At 44.6% G+C, this 20,039-nt stretch overlaps 1 protein-coding gene across 1 annotated transcript in view; it reads left to right on the top strand.

Annotated features, from left to right (window-relative positions):
• The window catches only part of akap12b (A kinase (PRKA) anchor protein 12b), a gene marked incomplete at its 5' end in the record, with an annotated part of 52,289 nt that extends 34,591 nt beyond the window's left edge, over positions 1-17,698 (top strand). The window contains 2 exons of the mRNA XM_083643020.1: positions 9,187-13,791; positions 15,012-17,698. Of these exons, the coding sequence (XP_083499146.1) occupies positions 9,187-13,787 (4,601 nt within the window). The 3' untranslated portion in view covers positions 13,788-13,791; positions 15,012-17,698. The remainder of the gene's footprint in view (positions 1-9,186; positions 13,792-15,011) is intronic.
• Between the last annotated feature and the right edge of the window lie 2,341 nt (positions 17,699-20,039).

Here is a 20,039-nt window from a genome sequence, read left to right as displayed (position 1 = left end):
CATCTCTCACAGCATCTCCACATGATGTCAGTGTGCCATTTTCAGTTGGAACAATACAGCCTGCTGTGACCTATTTAGAAATGGAGTATAGTTCTGGTTCAAAGCACCATGTTAATATTATTTAGACCAGAGAATGGACTCCTGTGTACGTTCAAAGTGGGTCCCATTTGCTGCTCCGGTTTAAACGTAAGCGAGTGTTTTCTCCTTAAGGTTAATTATAAGGTTAATAAAGGTTAATTTCATATTCCCCTTGGAATGTCTCCCTGAAACAAATCTATCCTGCCACAGAGGGATTCGTGATAGCGTTGTCTTCCTCCCTTCACCCCCCTCTTGTCTCTTTTCTCACCCTAGATGAGAACCATGAAGCCTTCCATTCATGGCTGTAGCCTTGGTATTCATGACTCTCTCAATTCAGTGACACTGAAGAAGAAGCACACAGGAAGTGGTCCAGTATGCGGAGAAAAATAAGATAATTGGTTTTTAATTCAGTTGAAACAGACTTGAACCCAATTGACTCATTGTTTTGCCCCGGAGCAATCCTCTTTCAAAGCTTTGATAGCTTTGACTTGGTTCAGTTTAGGGCTCTTAATAAGCTCGTTTGTGTGCCCCTTGGCTTGGAAGTGAGGGAAACCGCAACTTTAAAAGCTTCAGGTAATAGAAGCGGTATGAAGTCACAGATATAGCGCCGTGTTGAAAGTTTTATTGCGCACCAAACTTTGGGAGCTGACACTTCAGTAGATATGGAATAGAATTGTTTCGGGCGTATTTTGATGAATAGAGTTTATTCCGGGTGTATTTTGATGAATAGAGTTTATTCCGGGTGTATTTTGCACACTGTGGTAGAGGGGGGCTTTCAGACAGCACTTGATTACCGCTGTTATCACCCATTTGGGAACATTCCCAGATGGAATTCACACATTCCTCCGGGACAATGCAGAAGTGTGACAGATCTGATTATGCTTGTGTTTACCTGAGGATTTATCCGCATTCCTCCAAGTCCCCCCCCCCCCCCCTCCTCCTCAGACAAAAGCTGAATAAAACGTGTCTGTATTGACTTAATTGAGAAGGGCTTATTAACATTCACAGGGGGCAGGCGGCAACTTGTGGGCACCCCCCTTTCCATGGTGTGGCCCCCTCTTGCCATGGTGTGGCCCCCTCTGTGTGAACTTTGTCTCAAACAAGCCCGTGGTGTTTTCACAGTTCTGAACTGGAGAGTGATTCATCATGGCTATTCTACACAACATGCGCTATGCCACCATACGCCCCGGCTCCTCTTCAAAGAACCAGGGTCAGCAGTACAAAAAAAGAGAGCAGGAAAACAGTCTTCTCTCATTAGAAACGAATGGAGGGTCTTAAAAGGCCTTGAGAAGAAAAAAAACTACTACTCCTGCTGGCTTCTCTACTTGAGCATTCCCTCCACAGTTTGCCTCTGTCAACATTCCTCGGCACCACTAGTGACATGGGCCATGAGATATATGGGGGAGAGCCTTGCCTCCTGAGAGAGGGAGTGGGGGAGAGAGAGAGAGAGAGAGAGAGAGAGGGGGAGGACAAAACCGCAAAACCATTGCTTTTCTAGTCTGGGAGATACTACTGTCTTTTGAGGACAGAGGGAGACCAGACACTGTAGATCCCCCCCCCCCCCCCCTTCCCCCCCAAAAAAGCCCATACAACCCAAGCCAGTGTTGTGTTGGAGTTTGTACGTGCGTAGCGGGATGGGGGTTACATTTACATGGAGTTTGAACACACACAATAGTTGGGGAAGGTTGGGAGCGAGGGGGGGTGGGGGGGGGCGATGTGAGACAAGCGAAGTTGCTTCCCTGAGAGATCACATGATGATGTCCAGTCATCCTGGACCGGGCGCTGACGGAGAGAAGCCACTTTCAGAGAGTGGTCAGAGAGAGAGAGAGAGGGAGGGTGAGCGGATGAGGGGGAGAGGGGGGAGGGGGGTGCTCATTCAGAACAGCTGAAGAAAGGAGAGGAGGAGGTGGGGAGGAAGAGGGAGGCAAGGGGTGGTCCCTAACATGACATGTTGAAATGTGTGTGTAGCTCACTTTTCTGCTCATACTGACCGAGAAGCACTGGAGGAGAGACACACGCGTACGCCTCGGCCGGAGTTTACCAGCGAAGAAGAGGGAGCCAGTTTAGCGTAGAGCACATCCCATATAGTTTACTGTGTGTGCAGGCAGAGAGGTGAAGTTCTGTAAAAGAAACAGGAAAAAGTGACTGAAGAATATTTGAAAAGTATTTTTTAAAGATATATTTTTGATATTTTATTTTTATATATTTTTTTACATTTTCTTTGAGAAAGGAGTTTTTGGAGTTTTACCAATGCTTGGAACAATTACTCTAACAGGTAAGCACAATGATTTATTTAGGCCTAATTCATTGCACTTTAAGGATTTAGTGTTCTCTTGAATTAAAAGATTCATTCAACTTTGCCTCCAGTGGTTGTGGCCAGATAATGTGGCTATACCATCAATTAACCAATTAAGTTGTATTTATTGGGGGAAAACTGGTATTTGATAACTACTGTTGTGTGACTTCTAGTTATTTACTCAGGATATCTTGCGCATCAAATGGTTTGTCCCTTTACAAGACAGTGTAACCAAAGGCATTGTTGTCCTGAGGGTGTGGTTAGCATTGTAGTTTGATGTTGTTCTGGCATGGACTACTGATTTGAGCTGGAGATGGCTTAGCTTTGGTCACTGTTTCAACTTATAATCTAAAAAGCAAAAATAAGTATTAGTTTCCCAGTTCTGGATTCTTTATTTTGTAGATTAAGGGTGTTTTTGTTTGTTTGATGCTGTTATTCTTGATCTCATTTGAAAGTGGATTAACACTGTGTATTGTGTGCTTTGCACTATATTAATTCATCATTAAGGTGATTTTGTGTGGGTTTTATAGAATCTGCATAATTACAAGTGCTGGTATTTTATAGAAAGCATCCTCCTTTCCCAGTAGCTCTGGGGGAATAAAAACGTGTTCATCTCCAAATGAAGACCATTCATAGTGCTGTATCTACTATTATGAATGCCCAAACCAACTTCCCAAAACTCTGTGATGTGTGCATCCCATGCATGCAGCCACATAACTTCTTGATGGGAAAAGAATTTCACACAGTGACAGCTGCCAGATAGAAATATGAAGAAGTATTTGGAGAAATATTTCCAAAGCCCGTTTTTAGCCCGTGTCACCATCTGGGCCTGCTCTGCACGTCCCTTCATGTGAAATATTTCAATTAGATGAAGTGGGATCCTAATTCCCAGCGGAGTTATTCACTTTAGCCACAGAGGATAGGGAGGGAGGGGAAAGGGGGCGTATGGAATTAATTACATGCCAAAAGCGATTCTTCTCCGGGCCATATAACTAAGAGTGATGCTGCTTTAGGGACTGGAATGTTTTGCTTCAAGGGTGACCTCACAGGTTCTGGTTCTGCACATGCACGGAATGCCAAAACGTTGATCTTAATAGATGAACATTTTGCGTTTTCTATGTTGTGCAGCATGTGAGCTAATGCAGCATGCAGTCACTTTGGCTGGATGTGGGTGAGATCAGGGAAGAAGAGGCAGGCAAATGGTAACACAGTGGGTGATGGGGACTGGTGACGTCTAGGGGCCTTGGTTCGGAGACAGTGTGGCCCCACCCTTCCCACAGAGAGAGGAGCCGTTGGGCGGGGGGTGGTCTGGAGTCAGGGTGGTGGGAGGGGGTTACTCTCTGTCTCCGTGACCTCTTTTTTTTAACTGACTTCTTTTGTTCAGTGGGGTTCTGCTCCAGACTATAGTAATTATGACAAGGATTTGCATACGATTGGGTGGCAAAGTTTGTAAATAGTGTCCAGGAAGAATGGCTGTCATTCAGGTTTCTGACCGCTACTCTGCCCCCCCCCCCCCCCCCCATCCATCGTCCTTATCCGCAAGCTACCGAGACAACCCCGCCCCCCGACACAGACAACCCCGCCCCCCGACACACACACACAAACACATAGTAGTAGTCACGTCTCTGTACCACAACAGGAAGGCTATCAGATTCCTCATCTCACAGTCACGGGAGACACTGGGGAGTAATGATAGATTTACAACATTTGTTTTTTTTGCTGCAGACATGCTATATGAGAGCATCGTCTTACCACACAGTCACACACACAACCAAAGCATGTCTCCAGCAGTGAGAAGCATTTAGACTATGTGTGTGTGTGTGTGTGTGCGTGCATGTGTGCGTGCGTGTGTGTGTGTGTGTGTGTGTGTGTGCCAGAGATCCGTAACACCCTCACCTTCGGCCCCAGGGCAGGGACCCCATCCCGCCTAACCCCCCACCCCTCCCTGTCCCTTCATCTCCACACTGTCCCCTCCTCACCCCTCACACTCACATTCCTCCTGGTACAGTCGTTACTCAACACACACACACACACACACACACCATTTAATCTTGCCCCTGGAGACCCCCCCCCCTTAGTCCTCAGCCCCTTACCCAGCCAAACCAAGCCAGTCTAGAGGAGTTAACAGTTGTGTGCCTGTAAAAAAGAAGAAGTTGGGGCCGGAAGACAAAGATCAAAAAGAGGGGGGAGATGCCGGTGCTCTGTTAAATCAACATGGTTCCTGTTTTATTATCTGTGTAGATACACATGGCCTCTGTATGGCCCACTAACAGTCTGAACCCCCCCCCCCCCCCTTTACATTGTTATGAGGACTAGGAGCTGGTGTGATTACAGACATTAACAGTGATTTTCTGCGAAGATGTGACTGAGCTGTGTTTGGAGCTTAGGTTTCATATGAGATGGTCGATTGCTTGCTCACTCGTTGATATGCGATCTTTGCGGTCCTTCCTGTCCTGACGTGCTTGCTTAACAATAGTGTGGTTGGACAATGTAACAACTACCCTAACAATAACAACTATGTGAGATAGACCGCGCCCCCTCCCCCCCCCCCCTCACCAGCACCCCACATTCACATCCAGACACACACACACACACACACACACACACATCCACAACTATGGGAACGTTACTTGACAAATTGCGCCCTCTTCTACTCATGCCAAAGCCAATCTATGTCGATGTACGTTTTGAGTCATTTGCGACTTTGCTTCTTACAGATTTACTAACTTCCTTTGCACTATGATGTTTCTAGATCAGTGTTTCTCAATTTTTTTCACATGAAGGACCCCTAAACTGACAAAAAATTAGACCACGGACCCTCATTTGATAGGATTTTGTCCCATGGTCCACCATATTATAATAAGATTGATGCTTTTAGATGTTTTATTACAGAAAGTGTATAAAACCCATGACCAAAATAGTCATTGTCTTACTTATGAATGGAATTATAATATACATACAAATACATTACCCCCCTTTTGGCTGGGGGGTAATGTCCCCGGACCCCCATTTGGGAACCACTGTTCTAGATAATAGGAAAGTTGACCAGCCCCCCCCCCCCCCCCCCCCCCCTTTATTTCCTGAGGCCAGAGAGGGTTAAAGGCTATTGTGTTTGCATATGTGTGTGCCTTGGGAAGGGGGCGGGGCCTCATCCATCCTGCTGTGGTGGAATTTGGGTCAGGGGGATTGAGAGACTTGAATGAAGGAGGGGCCGAAAGCCCATACTGTCAGTTAGAATCTAGAAAAACAAATAAACATTCTTTCTCAAGGCCCCATGCCATTTAAATCCAGCTTATGTTTAGGGCATCCGAAAATAATTTACCCCAAACTTGGATTGCATTCCTTTTGTCAAATCCATAAGAAAATGGGCGTACCCCTGCTAACAATGCATGTATGAGAAGAAGGCACTGACTGTGTTGTATCATTCAGTGTGAGACGCCGTCGTGTTTGGCGCATAGTTTCGCGCCATTGGTCAGGCGTGTTATTTTAACACCATGAATAAGACGGGGTTGTTCCTCCTTTCAAAGCCATGATATTCTAGGAATGCTGGGACAGCGATTGAAGCTTCATGTCTATAATTTAGTAAAAGGATGTGGACAGATTGTGGCACATAGCATAACATTTTTCAGAGACAAAACACTATCATCTTTCACGGATGTAGACATGTATTTAGGAACGGAGTGCAATTTCCCACAGGTTATCCCACAGATAAAAACACAATGACGATGGGAAGCATGATCAATTGCCTTGATTAAAAGAAATTAAATCATTTAATTCAAGAAATGTTGTGTTGTATATTAGTGTTGTGTTTGTGAGTGGGATGGGATGGATGGTGGTGTGTGTGTGTGTGTCTGTGTGAGTGCATATGATTGACTGAGGCAATGACAACAGGTTGAGTTTCCTCAGTTCATTCAGGATATGAGCATGTGTGCATGGTTAAGGGAGTGTTTATGTGTCTCTGGCCTACCTCGCCTGTGTGTGTATCCAAGTAAGCTGATATCCTGGCATTAAAAATGACGGGAATTTGTTTTGAGAATCCAATGGTAGCAGATGTGAGCTTTTCCTGTCTGTAGTGAGGTGTCAGGAAAGAGAAAAGAGAAAAAAAGCGATAGACACTGGGAGTGGGAACTCATTAGTCCCCACCTCTGCCTGTCAAAACACAGATAGACATGTCAGGAATTTCAGCCATCATATTGTATGTGTGTGTGTGTGTGTGTGTGTGTGTGTGTGTGTGTGTGTGTGTGTGTGTGTGTGTGTGTGTGTGTGTAGTAGCTCAGCCATCGAATGAAGTTCCTACCAATGCTAAGTGCTTCACAATACAACGTGTGTTGTGGCTTTGCTCACAATTGTGCTTTGGGATGAGTACACAAATTGTGCAAAAGTTTCTAAGAGGCCTCCTCAGGGGTTGTTGTTCATTTGTGTTGATGCCTAGACTTTGATTTCTTTGGCGTGTTTACATAGGAAAAGACTAGCATGAGCAAATTGCAATCTGATTGTAATTAAGTAGTCATACGCTTGATCAAATCAACTCAGGGGGTCAGCGGTGACTTTTGTACAGCACTTCTGAATCTGATTATCTTCAGATGGCAATTAGGCCATAACTGATTATCTAAGTCTTGCCTTTGTTTTTGACATAGAGGCATTTGCTTGATCACTGATGGATCACTGATTTTTTTTTTGCATTTCATGTTTATTTTCCATATCTGTGTGTAAGAGAATTTGTGTTGGGAATACTTCCACAACAACTATGGTTGGCGCCAATTCCCTTTCTATTCACTCTTCAATGTATAATTTGAAACAGCATTTCATATTTATCAGCATATATATATATATCGCAACTTCCTTTTCAAAACGCCGGCTGTTTTACCTGCTCAAACTAGTCTGACTCACCTGCTCAAACCTAGTTTCACTCACATTATGAGTCAAACTAAGTTTATGAGAAAGAGGAAGTGTAAATACAATTGGAACTTCCGATTGTATTTACACTTCCTGTTAGTCTCTCAAGCCAGACGGTCTCTTCTACATAAGGTGAATAGTAAAAATACAAATTGTTCTACCACCTCTTCCTTGTCAGGTCCAGTGAAAACAAGGCCATGATGAACAAGGCCATGATTTAGAGCTTTCCTCTGTTTAATATCTCTCTCTCTCTCTCTCTCTCTCTCTCTCTCTCTCTCTCTCTCTCTCTCTCTCTCATTCTCTCTTCTCTATCTCCATGATCCCCCACCCCCACTATCTGGATATGATGAAACAATTATCAAATTGATCCATTATGAGGGATTTGATGTACCAGACATTCTGATCCAGATCCTGCAGACCTCACCTTGTGTGCGACTGACAAATGACATTACAGAGTGCTGCAAACAACATGTTAAATAGCTAGCTAGCTGTTAGCTACATTAGCTAAGCCCACTACTGCTGCCGTAAAGGCCTAAACATGGTCGTCCGTCCGCCTCGAATTGGAGCCGTCTCGCCGTCTGGCGGCGCCAGCGAGCCCCACATGCTCGGACGCCACTACGCCCCCCTCCCCCCACCCTCCCTCCCCCCCGCGGAAGCTCCGTGTGAAAATGGCGGAGATTGTGTGCCAGGCAGTCTGAATGAAATTGAATGTAACGTTCCCAATTCTATGTATTAAATTCTAAAAAACGACCCTCAACATTTGGGAAGGCTAAGCCACACAACTAGTTCGTTATAATCTAACATCATGCTTTGAAAGGCGACTTTACTACGAAGAGCCAAGGCAACGGCCAATCACAACTCTCCTGCAGCTGTCGTCACGCACGTATCGTCGCCGTGAAGTCACATTTTCGAGCAGCCCCCGTCAGCCGACGGCGGCCCCTCCCCGTAGGACGGCGCTCCACCCGCCGTCACACGGGGAGGGCGGGGCGAGGCTCTGACGGACGACCATGTTTAGGCCTTAACCACTTCACCGACACGGGACTCAAAATGCCAGTCTGAGTGACCAAACGTTTCACTTGTTCACCAGTCGGAGTCACGCTCTTTCCAGTAACCCATCAGATTTGAAATCCATTGAGCTGCTATCGCAACTTCCTTTTCAAACCTTTACCTTTACCTGCTCAAACTAGTCTGACTCACCTGCTCAAACCTAGTTTGACTCACATTATGAGTCAAACTAAGTTTATGAGAAAGAGGAAGTGTAAATAGAATTGGAACTTCCGATTGTATTTACACTTCCTGTTAGTCTCTCAAGCCAGACGGTCTCTTCTACATAAGGTGAATAGTAAAAATACAAATTGTTCTACCACCACTTCCTTGTCAGGTCCAGTGAAAACAAGGCCATGATGAACAAGGCCATGATTTAGAGCTTTCCTCTGTTTAATATCTCTCTCTCTCTCTCTCTCTCTCTCTCTCTCTCTCTCTCTCTCTCTCTCTCTCTCTCCATGATCCCCCACCCCCACTATCTGGATATGATGAAACAATTATCAAATTGATCCATTATGAGGGATTTGATGTACCAGACGTTCTGATCCAGATCCTGCAGACCTCACCTTGTGTGCGACTGACAAATTACATTACAGAGTGCTGCAAGCAACATGTTAAATAGCTAGCTAGCTGTTAGCTACATTAGCTAAGCCCACTACTGCTGCCGTAACCACTTCACCGACACGGGACTCAAAATGCCAGTCTGAGTGACCAAACGTTTCACTTGTTAACCAGTCGGAGTCACGCTCTTACCAGTAACCCATCAGATTTGAAATCCATTGAGCTGCTTGTGGCTTGTAGCTTAAGTTGAGTTCTTTGGTGCAGAAATGTTGATCAGTATCTTACTGATAATTATTTTCCTGTCATTTCAGTTGCCCAGCCCGACAGCGTATCTGTGTCTCAGAAGGAGGAGGCTCCTGAGACCATGGACACCATCCAGGATGAAGTGGCTCCTCAGGTGAATGGAGAGCAAGTGGAGAAGGAGTCTCCTGATGCCAACGACATCTCCACTGTTGAGGAGAAGGCTGCTGAGGAGAAACCTGAGGAAGCCAATGAAGTGGGCTTCAAGAAGATCTTCCGTTTTGTGGGCTTTAAGTTCACATTGAAGAAGGACAAGACTGAGGAGAAGGATCCTGTGAAGCTCCTGACAGTCAAAGATAAGGAAGGAGAGGAGGTCAGTGAGGCTGACGCAGCTAAGGATACTAAGGAGGAGGTTGCCGCTGCTGAGGAGGTCACAAATGGTGAAACGGTGGTTGAAACAATGGAACCTACCACCAAGGCTGATGACATTAAGGACACTGATGAGGCTGCAATCGCTGAAGTCACAGCAGAAGGTGCTGCAGCTGAAGCTATTGATGCAGAAGCCAAGGAGGAAGGAGCTGAGACCAGCCCACCATCTCAGGAGGCCACACAGTCCCCCTTCAGGAAGCTCTTCACAGGAGGACTCTTCTCTAACCTGCGGAAGAAGGCCAGCGTAAAGAAACCCAAAGAGGAGGAAGAGAAAGAGGCAGCTGTTGAGGAGGAGACAACTAAGACAGATGAGCCCGCTGATGCAGTTGGAGAAAAAGAGGAGAAGGTTGATGTAGTAGAGCAAGAGTCCAAGGAGGAGCAGCCAGCTACAACTCCTGAGGAGGCAAAATCAGAGCCCACAGAGCCTGAGGTCACTGTGGAAACCCCAGCTCCTGCAGCAGATACTACTGAGGAGACCAAGCCAGAAGAGGAAAAGGCAGATGGGACCGCAGAGGAAGAAAAGGCCCCAGTGGAGGTGACCTCTGAGCCTGAGCTGCTGTCATCCCAGGAAAAGACCAAGGCCCAGGGAAGCCCACTGAAGAAGCTTTTCACCGGAGCCGGCCTGAAGAAGCTCTCCACCAAGAAACAGAAGAGCAAAAAAGATGCAGAGGTCAAGCTGACAGAGTCTGGAGAACAGGCAGCTGAGCAACTTCAATCCTCCACTGAGTCAGCAGAGGGTCCAAAACCTGACAGCGGGGCCTCATCTCCAGAGGATTCTGGGGAGCATGTTATTTCTGTGGAGGCTATCCAGACTAGTCAAGAGGCCGAAGGAGAAGTCACATCTGATGGAGAGAAGAAGAAAGAGGGCATAATTGCCTGGTCCTCCTTCAAGAAACTGGTGACACCCAAGAAACGTGTAAAGAGGGCTTCTGACAGTGAAGATGAAGCCACAGGTGAGAAACCAGTGAAGTCAGCCACCCTGTCCTCTACCGAGAGTGCTGTGTTCACAGATAAGTGCAATGAAGAGGAGACTAAAGAGGATAAGCCAACAGAGGAAGAGCCAAAGACTGAAAACACTGAGAAACTGGTTAGCAGCACCGAGGAACCCAGAAAGAAAATGGACACCTCGGTTTCCTGGGAGGCTCTAATGTGCATGGGTGGAGCCAAAAGGAGGACTAGGAGGACCTCTGACTCTGATGATGATGAGACCAAAATTGAAGAGGAAGTGCCACCAGCAGCAGTAGAAGGGGAGCAGGAGGGCAATACTATCGAGGCCTCTGTTGTTTCCTCCCAAGAGGCTGAGACTGAAGGTGAAGGGGTTTCTTCCCCTGAGTCTTCAAGTAGCCCCCCTGATAGAGAGTCAACCTGGGACACACTGAAACGCTTTGTTACATTAAAGAATAAGGCCAAAGTTGAGGAGAGGACAGAGGAAAGCTCAGACCAAGTCCTGTCTGACAGTGAAGTGCCAAAAGAGGAGTCCTCATTCTCTTTGAGAAAATTGTTCCCTGGACGCAGGAAGAAGAAGGCTGACAAGCAAATCTCCACTGAAATGGGCTCAACTGAGGAGGACTCTGACACCCCAGCTGTGGTTCCTCTCTCTGAGTATGACACTGAGCAGGTTGAGGCTGAACAGGAGGAACCAGCAGTGCCAGCAACTGCCCAGATTACAGTGTCCACTGAAGACCGGTCCCCTTCATGGATCCCAGCCACTGTAGAAGATGTTGATGATAAACAGCTGAGTGACATCCCAGAGGAGGCAGAAAACGCTGCCACACCAAAGTCTGCTGACACCACCATTGCAGAGGATGATATTGAGGACCAGGCCATGGTGTCCCCTGAAGCTCTGGGCCAGGGGCGCAGACTGTCCATAGCCGAAGTTAAACCTGTTGTCCCAGCTCCAATCGCAGAATCCACCCCTGATCCTCAGAGCATCCAGTCAGAGACTGGAGAGATGGTTCTGGAGGGTTTGGTGGCCCAAGTCAGTGACATTCCTTGCCAGACATCTGTGATTGTTGAAGATGTACTGATAGAGGCAGCCAATGCTGAAACAGAATATGAACCACCACTGGAGCATGCTGAGTCCAAGACAAATACACTCTTAGAGCCACACAGTCATGATGATGCCATGGCCATCTGCACTGGCCTAGGGACCAAGGAGATTGCCAAAGTGACTCTAGAGAAGCCTGTAATGCCCATTGCAGAGTGTGTGACTGTGATAAGTGAAGCTCTGTGTACAGAGCTTTCAGTGGCGGAAAAGCCTGCTGTTGAGGAGGTGATTTTCACAGAAGACGCAGTGCTTGAGGCCCAAGTGCACCAAGTGGAAACCACTGAGCTTGAACCTGCTCTTGAAAAAATTAATGAAATTGAAGTTCAAACTGCCAGTCAAGTCCATGAACCTGAAATTGAGAAGATTGCCATTGTCACCAGTGTTCTGGACGAGTCTCAAATGGTTCAGCCCACCGAGGTGACTGAGAACAATGTAATGGTAAATGTCATCACGCCAACCATTGAAGCACCTGTCGTCAATGAGAGCATACAAATCACTGAACCAACAGTGGAAAGCATGGAAAAGGAGCAGCTTGTTGCCACTCAAGAGATTACTCCAATGGTTCAGGCTGTGTCCCAAGAGACAATCTCCACCCTATGCGAGACCACAACAAACACCATCACAAAGGAGACCGAGACAGAAATCCCTGTAGTGGTATCTGCCGAGCCAGAAATCCCTGTAGTGATATATGATGAGGAGGTTGCCATTGTCACACAAACCACCACTCTTAATGCCCCATTGGCGACTGCACAAGTGGCGACTGCAGAGGAGGTGGAGATGGAAAAGGTTTCAGAGCCTGTTGATGATGAACCAATCCAAGTGCAGGAAACCAAGGAGACAGTGGTGGTGGAGGAGACAGTGGTGGTGGAGGAGACAGTGGTGGTGGAGGATACGGTGGAAGTGGAGGACACAGTAGTGGCAGAGGCTACAGTGGTGGTAGAAGATACAGTTTTGGCAGAGGAGGCAGTGGTGGTGGAAGACACCGTAGTGGCAGAGGACACAGTGGTGGTAGAAGATACAGTGGTGGTAGAAGATACAGTGGTGGTAGAAGATACAGTGGTGGTGGAAGACACCGTAGTGGCAGAGGACACAGTGGTGGCAGTGGCAGTGGCTGTGGCGGACACTAGCATTGTAGCAGCTGAGACAGAGGTCACTGCTGCCATTGAGCACGCCAGTGAGGAGATGAAGGATGTCGAGGAAGAGGGGGAGCAGGCTAATGCCATCGAGGAGCAGAGCATGGTCATTGCGCAGGCTGTCATCCAGAATGCCATGGATAAAATATCAGAAGCCAAGCCTGAACCCAAAACTCCTATCACCCCTGCAGACAACATCCCAGAACCAGTCGAGGCAGTGGCAACAACAGAAGAAGAGATCGAGATAGAAACAGAGAATCCTATTATCATTGACACCCCTGTTGCTGTCGTCTGTGAAACACCAGCCCCACCAGCCACGCCGCCAAAGTCACCCCAAATAGTCCATGCTGCCATCCAGGTCATTGACACATTTCCAGAGGAAGTCACAGAGAGCCTTGAAGTTGATGCCCCCATGGAGGAGAAGAAACCAGCAGAGGGATTGAAGCAAGCTGAGGAAGTCAAAGCAAGTGAAGAGATTGTGGTGGAAGAAGTGGTAGAACTGAAGACAGAGGGTCAGACAGGTGGAGAGCTTGAAGACATCAAGGAGGAACAGAGAGAAGAGGCAGCAGTAACTCGGGAAGATGTACCAGCACAGATGGAGGAAGTAAAACCACAATCAGAGGCAACCACTGAGTCAGAGGCCCCATCAGAGGAGGAAAAAGAGACAACACCTGCGATCCATATGTCAGTCCAGGTGGTCCTGCAGACGGCACAAGTGATTGAGGATCCGTCAGTGGAAGAAGAGGCTGTGAAGGAGTTTGACAGCAACGGTCCAGTGAACAATGTGGCACCGGCCAACGCCACCGACATGAAAGCTGACAGCCCTACCCCGGTGTCAGACAGCCTCCCGACACTGTTGGAAGAGCCTCAAACGATAGCGTCAACGGAGGTCGCTGCTCCCAGCCAAGCAGCCCCAGACACAGAGACACCTGCCAGCCCGGCAGAGACGGAGAAAGCAGCGTCGGCGAAGTGCGCAGAAGTGATGGCGCAGGTGATCGAGGTGATCGAGGAGGCAGTGAAGGAGATCGAGCCTGTCTCCACAGAGATCATCGCAGCATCATGAGCAGGTGAGACTGTGATCTGACTACTTCATGTTTGAATGTATGAGATAACACTATTATATGCTCAAGAATCCAAATATAGCTCATTCGAATGTCCTCATTTAATAAGGCAATTTTTTTTTCAAAGGTATTCCTTTCAATCTTTCATGGAAATAGTGACGGAACAGTGAAAGATGAAAAAAGATATTTTCAAAATTCCTTTGTTGGCCTATCACACAATCTTCTCATGGTGGCTTTTTTAAAACATCAATGGGCCCTACTTTTATTAGGGGATAGGGGAGGGGATTTGCCCGCTGACCAGATGAAAAAGCTTTTGTTCGGTCTACAAGTAACCAGGGGACCTTTGATATCAAAGCAGGAATGCCGCCGTTGACCCCTGCTTTGTAGGCCGGGGTCTTAAAGGGAAGCGGTGTGTGAGGGGCAGATGAACTTGTGCTGAAAGACTGATTATGATTCCTCCTCTCCCTCTTCTCCTTCCATCAGAGGCTCAGTATGGAGTCAAGAAACCATGTCGGAGTACACATTTGTTAGATTTAATTACAATGCCTCAAAGAGCTCAAGTTGTACTTTGTCTTTTGACTGAATTAGATTCATAATATGTACAGCCCAGCACGCTTTTGATGTGCAACAGTATTTTATTTGCACTGTCTGTAGATGTTGTCATACTGTATAATGTATATCCACACTGGATCTTATCTGACCTATCCAATGTGAGAGATGATGGAGCAGTTAAGCATAGCTCAGAGTTCACATGCTCTGCAGCAGAGGAGAGGAGCAGGAGGGAGCTTAGTGAGTTACAGCAGCCTGACAGACAGCAGCACTGGTGCAGCAGTGCTGCTCTCACATGCTGAGTCATGGTGCAGCAGTGCTGCTCTCACATGCTGAGTCATTTAAAGAAACCTGGAGAGCCAAAGGAATAATCATGGGGCAAACAGAAGACGGAAGTTGGTTAAAAAAAAAAAACAGGAAATTGGAGAACACAAATCTAGAGGTGGGAATGACAGTAATAAAATAATGTAGTGTAATAATGTATTTTTTTTATTTATTTTATTTTTACTTTTGTTTTTGTTTCGACAACTGCCATTTCTATATCATTGGAAATCACTGTATTAACTAGTAGCCGTCTGTATTTGCTCAATCTCAGCTGGTTTCTTGTTTTCAAAGATGAAAGGATACCTCCCGCCTGCCGTTTTCTTAATATTTGTTTCTGTGCCTCTCTACCGCAGGTGAGGATGGAAGACCGATGCCGCCTGGGAGACAAAATGTCCGGACCAGGAAGTGAGTGATGAGGGAGAGAGAGAGAGAGAGAGAAAGTGGTAACACACTGAGACTGGGCTCCGCCCCACCCTGCCCAGAGGGACTGAGTGACTGAACTACAACTCCACCCATCTCTCCTTCCCGCCCCCCCGCCCCCCCCCCCCCCCCCCCACCCCCCTGTCCCGCAAGCAACAGCCCAGTCACAGAAAAGTGACGTCCCGTCGCTGTATCCAACTCACCAGGGGCCAAGCTAGGCCAACCGTCCTGCACACACACACACACACATACACACACACACACGCTCTCCCACGCACGTCTCATCACAGGCCCGTAACTCACAAGCGTCCCACTGGCTTGTAATCAATGTGATGTATGTCCAGTGTCTCAATGACTTTCCATTGCCCTTGCTACATTGGCAAGACTCTGCATCCTGAGAGTGTGTGTGTGTGTGTGTGTGTGTGTGTGTGTGTGTGTGTGTGTGTGTGTGTGTGTGTGTGTGTGTGTGTGTGTGTGTGTGTGTGCGTGCGCGCGTGTGTGTGTGTGTGTGTGTGTGTGTGTGTGTGTGTCAGTGTGTGTGTGTGTGTGTGTGCGTGCGTGCGTGTGAGTGCAAGTGTGTGTACAAGTGGCTGAACGTGTATATTTGAGAAAGTGAGACAGTGTGTGTGCAGGTGAAGAGATGGAGGATTGTTATCTTGTATATTGTATTTATATCTTAAGTATTCTTTTATTCACCCCGACCCCTAAGTTTTTTTTTTTTACTATTTCTTATTGTATGGAATTTGTTGCCTCTTTTAAATTCCCATATAAAGGCTGTGATACAGCAGGCAACTTTTTGAGTAACATCATGGCAGTCAATTTAACACGATATGCAGAGAAAAATATACAACGACATTGTGAGACTGTTGAGTATTGAGAGTGTTATCTCCTTGGAAAATGCCTAGTCACCCTAGTGTATCACAGCCCTAATAGACAGATTCAGAGATTATTTCAGGATTCTGTAGAGATTATAACTAAACCATGGTACAGATATGATTCCAATGACAGTGTGTGATAGCACTGATTGCAGACAATAATTTTACTGTGAGGGGGTATGATGATATCTAACAGAAATGCACCACGTTTGACTTGTGACATTTTCATTCTCTTGTCCCACTGTGCTTTTCCTCACTATCCACCCCATCAAAAATACTTTACGCTTCATGTAGTAGATAAGAAGAAGAAATCACTGCCTGATTTACTGTGAAAAAGCATTGTTACAGAAGTATGTCTGAATTTCATGTAAAGATACAATAAAACACTATTATTCCACCATCATTGGATCATGTGGGAGAGGTATTTGGTAAACAGTGATGTGCAAAAGCTGCGTATCACAATATTTGACACTGAATGCGTTTTGCAAGGTATGCACACATGCATCTGATAGAAACAGTTACACAGCATGTCATGTGCACAGTGTTTAATGACAGTTTCTTTTGAATTTTTGTGTGACTTATGTCTTTCAATAAGGTTTACTGTAACAGCTTGGTCACTACAGTGTATTGTTTAACTCTTGATGGAAAGAAAGTCTTTTGGCGCCCTCTGTTGCCTATTATGAGTAGTACACATGTGACTAATTGTTGTATTATGTTTTAGTAGGGGTGATGGTCTTTGTTCAGTGTGACATACACAGTTCCATCTTATTTGATGCTAGGCCTGCAGTGCACTATAGTGTGTTTTTCACCCAGCATGATAGCTCAGGTTAATTTTACTGGCACCAGGGAGGACATAGACGGCACACTCATTGATTGATTGAGGATTTAAATGGCACAGACAGACATTGCATGGTACCAGACAAAATCAAAAGCCCCTTTTGCTCCTAATCTAAACAGCAAATCGAGTTAAGACAAGTTAACATGGTCTTTCTGCTGATCACAGGATGAGACATCAGTTGCATCCAATTAAATTGTTAAAACTCCTATACAGACTCTCGGTCACTTTGAGTCACTCATCAAACTTAATTAACCAACTTAAAAGGTCAATAATTATGGAGTATGATGGTGAGATTTGCCTTTTTTCTCCATGTATGCTGGGAGTGCGAGATGTATTTGGGATGGGATTTTAGCCATACCAAATATTTACAATGGGTTATGCTGGTATTTTATTTTATTTTCCCAACCAATTTGGCAAACCTGCACTGTCAATCATCCTGACATCATGTGACGTAACCTTGACTGCTCTTAGAATCCTTAGATGTCAATATGGTGACACCAGCAACGTAGAGTTGCTTACATTTCACTGAGCTGTATGACCAAACGAGAGAAAGAGGAAGTCTAGGCCACTGTCTGGTCACCACTTCACTTCACTTTGATTATAGTATGGGTGTGTCTCATCCGTAACTTAGTTTATGTAAAACAAAATAAAAGGTTAAAAAAAGACAGAATAAAATAAAGAGTTGATTTTGCTGCTTAATGTAATGCATTTGGTTGGGGCACCTGCCCACCTTCAGTTCTCCCCAGCTTTTTGTAACACACTCTTAACTGTGAACCTGGTAACATTTGTACAGATTGTATACCTATGTACCTAAAACTCATATTGTAATAACAAATAACATGTAGACATTTAGCATAATATACATGTAGCATGGTCTTAATTCTGTCTTTTATATTTTCCAAGTTAATAGTAAGGATACAGAAATATGTCTATATTTCATTCAATAAAGTTAGAAAAAACGTGTTCTTGTGTTTATTTATCCGTTAATCTATTTTAATTCAATAATAAATTGATCAGTATGAAGACATTGTTTACCACCTAAATAAAGATTGTTTATTTATTCAACTTGAATAACTTCCTGATGTACTTTTGAATTATGAACAAAGGCAGCAGACAAAGTAATTGTCTAACTCAAAATAAAAATTACATTCAAGCAGACTACCACTTTCAAAAATGTAAGTTATTTTCATGCCTAGGACATGCACTGTCTGCCATGTATATTGGTGTCAAACTGATATACACCACTACGGACATCAACTGAAATTGATGGAAAAGATGACTAATCTGCATATAACAGATGTGATAAGACAAGACTAAATGATCCATAATTATGAAAAACATTGTTTTTTATTGTTCATTCTTCATTGAAAAAACAAAGTTGTTTACACAGAAAATTACTCAAGTTCCTGAGAACACAGAAATGTATCACAGTAGATGTCAAACCGGCTTTGGGGAGCTTGGGGACATTGTGCGCACTCAAGTATCATGGGTTGGGTTTTTTCCTCCCAACTAGCCCTGAAATTGGTATTTTGATCAACATTAGGCGGCAAAATAGACAATATCATCTTGCTGAGATTTTAAAGGAAGTTTAGATACTTATCGCCCCCCCTCCATTCACACATAAGACTGGTGTGGCTGCAGAACAATTAAGACTCAAACTCAGGAAGAATTCAGACTTTACCTATAAAGCTGGCTGTATTCATGTGTATCAATTCAGCTGTGAGAAATTAACATCAGTAGTATAGCATTTCAAAATGCTTAAACACAACAGGCTTGAGTCAAGAGACAGGCGAGAATCCTTCCCCCATTTGAAAATACGACACTATCAATGTGGTCAAGATTACATCAACAAGTAGACATTTGTGTGTTTTTCTTTTTTTAGCTAATTTAAATGTGACGGAATTTTGATTCATGGCAAAGCTGGTCATATGATTGGCAGAATACACTAGTACAGATACTGTACCAAAGTTCAGTTCCAATTTGATGTTGTCCTTCCCTCTTATCCAAACCTGAGTAGACAAAATTAGTGGACGCTCAAGAGAAATAGCGCCATCTAGCCTGACAACTAGCAAATAACAAGGAGCCAAAATTTGCCTTGCAGCATCAAATCATCCTTAATGTCAAAAACCTGCATGATACATGAACAGTTTGACTGCTAGTTATTTTTTACAGCAGACTGCGTGAAACTAAACTGCTGGTCAGTAACATAAAGACCTTGAGTTAAAACAAAAAGAGAAAAGGGGAAAAAAGGAATTTACTACATGCATACTAAACACATACTAGGGATGGGCATTTTTCCTTATTTTCACAGAGCGATTAATAGAAGATTGGATTTCTCCAATCAATAAATTCAACAAATTATATTTAAAATATTAATTTCACGTGATGCATAGATTTCTTACATTAGTAGTATGTGTGGCCAAATTACCATTGTGATGCTATGAAATTGTGGTATTTTTTAATCATATAATATATATATATATATATTGCAATAGACTCATTGTGTAGGCTGAGTAGGCTTGTAGAAATTTTGAAAGCCTATGAGTAAGAGAAAGTACAATACTTTTTGGTTTATGCAAACCTTACTAAATTTGTAGATTGGAAAAGTTAGAGACCATATTTACTCCAAAAACAATTTATAGATAGGTGCTCTATAAATAAATATGCAGTGAAATTGTATGTTTAACTTAGTCCAATGCGATAGCAAAAAAATATGTATAATAATAATAATAATGTAGCAGTTGTTTCCATTGGCAGGAACAAAAATAACATGAGGAAAGTTTAATATTAAGTGTTCCTCCACTGACTGACGCATTCAAATAAAGTTTTAGAAAACACTTATCTCCAGAAGTGATTATCTCAATCAATCATAATCCCAATCGAAATGAATTTCTGGCTTGCATCAGGGAAATCAAGACAGTGATGCACACTGGTATGCTTCAAATTGGCAGGAACTAGTTTATCTTGGCTTGTAAAACAGTGATCTGTTTGAGATTCTTATTGGAAAATGTTTAAATTGTTGGTGCAGTTAGAAGTGAGTGGTCCATGGCCATTTGAAATGATGAATATCATTGCAATTATGCACCGTTACTACCTCATAAGAATTCCCATGGTTCACATTTATTGGACATGTGTGTAAAGATATTTCACACTTCAATAATCAGTAGTATGTGGAAAACGTGTCCCTTCATCAGCCAAAATAACTATTCTTAACCTCCGCATCATAGAATTTCCTCGTGTTCTCATTA

Source organism: Poromitra crassiceps (genome assembly GCF_964638095.1).
Source record: "Poromitra crassiceps genome assembly, chromosome: 9".
Classification (NCBI taxonomy): Eukaryota; Metazoa; Chordata; class Actinopteri; order Beryciformes; family Melamphaidae; genus Poromitra; species Poromitra crassiceps.
Note: the sequence above shows the minus strand (reverse complement) of the source record. Positions and strands in the feature narration are given on the sequence as shown.